General features: G+C 37.1%; 1 protein-coding gene across 1 annotated transcript; it reads left to right on the top strand.

The window, feature by feature from the left end:
* Positions 1 to 1253: 1253 nt before the first annotated feature.
* Positions 1254 to 3903, top strand: LOC120155130 (protein NRT1/ PTR FAMILY 6.3-like). Its single transcript, XM_039166697.1, has 5 exons — positions 1254 to 1407; positions 1493 to 1670; positions 1779 to 1818; positions 1912 to 2498; positions 2830 to 3903. Exons 1-5 carry the CDS (start codon positions 1296 to 1298, stop codon positions 3683 to 3685), a joined length of 1773 nt encoding a protein of 590 aa, XP_039022628.1. The 5' UTR covers positions 1254 to 1295; the 3' UTR covers positions 3686 to 3903.
* Positions 3904 to 5482: the final 1579 nt, after the last annotated feature.

The following is a 5482-nucleotide window of genomic DNA, read 5'->3' as shown; positions in this document are numbered from 1 at the left end:
CTGTACGTGGGCAAATATTGTAAAATAATGTCATGTATGTGTAAACAAAATATTTATTTAAACAACAATAGCTCCCACAAATTAATTTTATATAATCTAATATATTATAATATACCTTAAACTAATAAACTATTTCTTTATTATAATATAACTTAGTTAAAATAACAAACTAATTAAGCACTAATTAATTTTTTTATAATATAACTTCAACTTCAACGAACAACCTAATATACGTTTAAAGACACTAACAAATTAATTAATATTTTTTATATTTAATAACTTAAACTAAGAAACTAATTAACTAATTTTTTATATAATATAATATATAACTTAAACTAATAAACTAATATAATATAACTTAAACTAACAAACTAATAATTTATACTAACAAACTAATTAACTAGATTTTAGTTTTAAGCTAAACCCGAAACTAACAAACTAATAATTTCATATAATAAACTAAATTAAACAATAAAAAAATTACCTCAACTATGTTTGAGCCTTTATCTTCTTTCTCTCGACAAAATTTATATGTGCTGGTTCTGCTTGTGCTTCTACCCTATACCCCATATCCTTTATATAAAGCAACTGAGCGTTAACTATTGAGCATTGAAAGGCTCACAGCTAAATTAACGCTGCAATAACGTAATTATAGATGCAACACATACAGAGCTACGGGTGCAGGAATCTCTGAGCTATGAGCTATGATGCAACGCATGCATGCAGCTACAGGACCTTGGTCGCCGAGACTCCATGGCGACCTACCTACCACCGTCACCTACACCGTTCGCCGTGCATATCCATGCACAGTTCCCACGTCCAATGCACCATCCCCTCCCCCATGCATTCCCACGTCCCATGCATCCCCTCCCCCATGCATTCCCACATCCTATGTTGATCCCTCCCCCATGCATTCCCACCCCATGCATCCCCTCCCCCATGCATTCCCACGTCCCATGTTGATTGCATGGCGACCTATTCCTTTGTAATACACACAGGTCGCCCGGATGCCATGGCGACCTTCAAGGTCGCCCGGATGCCATGGCGACCTCCAAGGTCGCCCGGATGCCATGGCGACCTCCAAGACCACTGTATAATTCACCCCATTCCAGCAATTAATCTAGGATGTGCACCATATCGTGAAAAAAAAAAATCGAGAACATTATCTCGTGAATTCACCCCTGAGCCACACCCTCTCTCCCTCTATATAACCACCCTTTGCTTCTCATCGTCGCCACAACTACTCCTTTCATCTTACCATTGCGTTCAGAGCTTTTTTCACTTTCTCTCAAACAATGTCTCTCCCGATAATACAAGGGAAAACACTCTCTGATGCCTGGAACTATAGGGGAAAACCCGCCGACCGCTCCAACTCCGGTGGCTGGACCAGTGCTGCCATGATTCTAGGTCTTTACATTCTTTAGTTTGTGCTTTGCTTTGAATTCTTATATACTTTTGGTTTGGACCTAATTAAGCATATGGGGTTTCTCAGGTACTGAAGCATGTGAGAGGCTAACCACGTTAGGTATCGCTGTTAATTTGGTGACGTATTTGACTGAGACCATGCATTTGGGCAGTGCTACCTCAGCCACCACCGTCACCAACTTCCTAGGCACCTCCTTTTTGCTCTGTCTGCTCGGTGGTTTCGTAGCAGACACTTTTCTTGGCAGGTTTGCCGGCTTCTCCGACTCTCGAAACATTTTCTAGTTTCTACAGTACTTTCCCATGCACCAGCTCAGTTAAGTAAATAACTTTTATGAATTCTCTCCTGTTCACAGATATCTAACCATCGGAATCTTCGCCACCGTTCAGGCAACCGTAAGATTCATACCCTTAATGAAGAATTTACCCGATAACTAAAACGTCCACTTTTAAAGCTAAAGCTGATTTTTTTTTTACGTTGCCGATCAGGGCGTCACCATCTTGACAATCTCAACAATAGTCCCAAGTCTAAGGCCTCCAAAATGCAACAGGGACGGTTCAACAGCTTGCACCCCAGCTAGCGGCATGCAACTCATTATTCTCTACTTAGCACTGTACATGACTGCCCTTGGCACCGGGGGACTCAAGTCCAGTGTCTCAGGGTTCGGGTCAGATCAATTCGACGATTCGGACCCCGAAGAAAAATCCCGGATGACAAACTTCTTCAACTGGTTCTTCTTCTTCATAAACATAGGCTCGCTCTGTTCAGTCACCATCCTGGTGTACATCCAGGACAACTTAGGGCGTGAATGGGGGTACGGTATCTGTGCATGTGCTATCGTGATAGGGTTGGTGGTATTTCTATCGGGGACAAGGCGGTACCGTTTCAAGAAATTGGTGGGCAGCCCACTAACCCAAATCGCCGCCGTGTTTGTCGCTGCCTGGAAGAAGAGACATTTGGAGTTGCCATCTGATGCGTCGCTGCTTTTCGAAATTGATGATGCAGCTGAGGGACTGAAGAAGAAGAAGAAGAAGAAGAAGAAGAAGCAAAAGTTGCCCCACAGCAAAGAGTACCGGTTAGTAACTAGCAATTTTCTTCTCTAAATGTCAATTTTAGCATAATATTTAAAACAAGAGGTATATATATTTAGTATATGAATAAAAAAAGAGATCACGAGCCACCGAACCAGCTGTTCCCTAATCGTTCATCACGAATCTTGTCTTCGAAACGATTAATTTACACCTCCCCCAGTTAAAGGGTCAGACATGTTGGCTTAGTTGTCCAAAGCCTGTTCACTTGCCTTCCATCACGCTCTGTTAATACTAACCAGTTCTTTTGTAACACTTGCTTTTAGATTCTTTATTGCTTCATATTGATCATAATCATAAACATGGAATTTTGTACAGTTTTTTGGACAGGGCAGCGGTCAAGGATCCATCTGTTGCCGAGGCAAACAAGTGGAACTTAGCTACCTTAACAGATGTTGAAGAAGTGAAATTGGTGATAAGAATGTTACCCATTTGGGCAACCACCATAATGTTTTGGTCCGTCCATGCCCAAATGACAACCTTTTCAGTGTCTCAAGCCAATACCATGGACCGTCACATGGGCAAATTCCAAATCCCACCTGCATCACTCTGGGTTTTCTTCATCGGTAGCATTCTCTTGACAGTCCCAATCTACGACAGAATCATTGCTCCAATTACCAGAAAGTTTCTTAAGAACCCACAAGGTTTAACCCCTTTGCAAAGGATTGGTGTTGGTTTAGTTTTGTCCATTATTGCAATGATAGCCGCTGCACTTACCGAGATAAAGCGGTTGAAAGTCGCAAGCTCACATGGTCTTACGAACAACCCATCGGCTCAAATCCCGATGACGGTCTTCTGGCTGATCCCCCAGTTTCTGATAGTGGGGTCTGGGGAGGCCTTTATATACACAGGGCAGCTCGACTTTTTCTTAAGGGAGTGCCCTAAAGGGATGAAAACAATGAGCACGGGTTTGTTTTTGAGTACCCTTTCATTGGGGTTTTTCTTAAGTTCTTTGTTGGTGACCATAGTTCACAAGGTGACTGGAACCAAGCATCCATGGCTCCCAGACAATCTGAATAAAGGGAGGCTCTATGATTTTTACTGGCTTCTGGCAATTATGAGCTGTTTGAACTTGGTAATTTACTTTGTTTTTGCTAAGCGGTACGTGTACAAGGACAAGAGACTTGCTGATCATGGGATTGAATTAGAAGAAGCAGAGCCTACCTTCCATTAACGTGAAAACAAGAGACTTGGAGTGGAACAAAATCACTTTCATTAAGATTTTGTGTTTGTAACTTTGTAATATAAGTCCTTCGTTGGACGTTCAAATAAGTTTGGAACGCCCTTTGCATGTACAAAATGGATGTGATGGGAAAGAAGAAAGTCAACCAAAAGGAAGAAAAAAAGTATGTATATATATATATTTGCTTTTGTTTGAAAACGATAAGTTGTATGAGTGGCAATACAGGATAAGGTAGGCAAGAGTGACCTTTCGTTCATCTGAAAAGTGGGGAAAATGCATATTCTATGGTTATGGAATTAATACAAATATTATTTAAACTTTCCATTATCATCCATGCAACTCCTTAAAAAATATATGACACAATAACAATCAATGAAGATCGCATGTTGGAGCAATCACGTAAGGATAAATCCTGGGCTATTTTGTAAGCTGAAAGTAAAATAACGCGAAAATCAATATAATATAAGTATTGTACAAAATATAAGATATAATGTAATTTGATTTATTTATCTTTTACATTCAATAATAAGATAAATAAATCTTAGTAAAATATAAAGATCATAAAAACTAAAAGTTAATGAAACCACTTATTCCTTATAATTCAATATATATATATATATGTGTGTGTGTCAAAAATCCACTAATGAGTTTAATCGTTAAATTTTTTATTATTAAATAAACTTAAATACTAAATAATTTATTATTATTATAATTATAATAAAATATAATTTAATTTTTAATTGATTTTTAATTAAACTTTGAATTAATATCTACCGTCCTATTTATTCATTGTCGGCTAGTTGGGCAAACATGAATGCGGATCATCCATCCAGTTGTGTTACTGATATTTATCTCCACTCCCCAGCTTGGTACACAATTAATTTTTTTATTTATTTATAAAAAAATATTATACAAATAAGACCCAAATCTCTTTCTTTCTTTCTCATTGTGATAATTTTGTGGAACCCATAATAATTTAAGAGACACTGTCGGTTTAGCTGGTGTATCAGTATTGTTTCTCTGTATTTAATCTTAATGAAAAATAGTGCAATTCATAAAAGTTCTATAAGCAATCTTTTATTAATGACTTTTAAAATAATACATAAATAATTTATTTATTTTATTTAATATATAAAGAAATGTGGTTAAAATACTTTTTGTTATTTTAAAAAGTAGCACGAACCAAACAATCTTGGTGGTAAATTAATTGTTGCTATTCTTTGAGGTCTCAAGTTCAAGAACCACGAATGACAGGGGTGTAAGCATTTGAAAGTAATCTTTAAATATATATCATCTTGTACTTACCCAGATTAATCAAAATAAAAAAAAAATTAAAAGTAATTTGTTGTGGTAACTCTTAAAGAGTTTAAAAGTAATATCACATTGGAAAGGGAAATATTTTTGGATGGGTTTACAATGAGTTTTTCATTTCTTTCCTGGTTGGATGTGGAATGACAAGTCTCTCGTACATACGTCAACGTCGCCATCCAATTCATGTTTGTGTAATTACATGTATTTGACACATACAACACGTTATCCTTTTAGTAAAAATCTGCGAGAATTTCTTTTAGAATTGTAAAACCAAAATGAAACCTTCTTAACCGCTATCAATCACAACATATTTTCTGGAATTCTTGTATGTTGTTTTTATTAGATTGATTGTGAATTGTCTACAGTATTCATTTCGACGTTTTACTGGTTTTGTAATTGTTATAGTTGATTAATCCTCATTTTATACTGGTGGTCTTAGCTTTTAAATGTCAAATGTTTTCAACATTTTCAACGCAC

This window comes from Hibiscus syriacus, unplaced genomic scaffold (assembly GCF_006381635.1).
Source record: "Hibiscus syriacus cultivar Baekdansim isolate YM2019G1 unplaced genomic scaffold, ASM638163v2 tig00111166_pilon, whole genome shotgun sequence".
Classification (NCBI taxonomy): Eukaryota; Viridiplantae; Streptophyta; class Magnoliopsida; order Malvales; family Malvaceae; genus Hibiscus; species Hibiscus syriacus.
The sequence above is the reverse complement of the archived record's forward strand: the minus strand, read 5'-3'. Positions and strand labels throughout refer to the sequence as shown.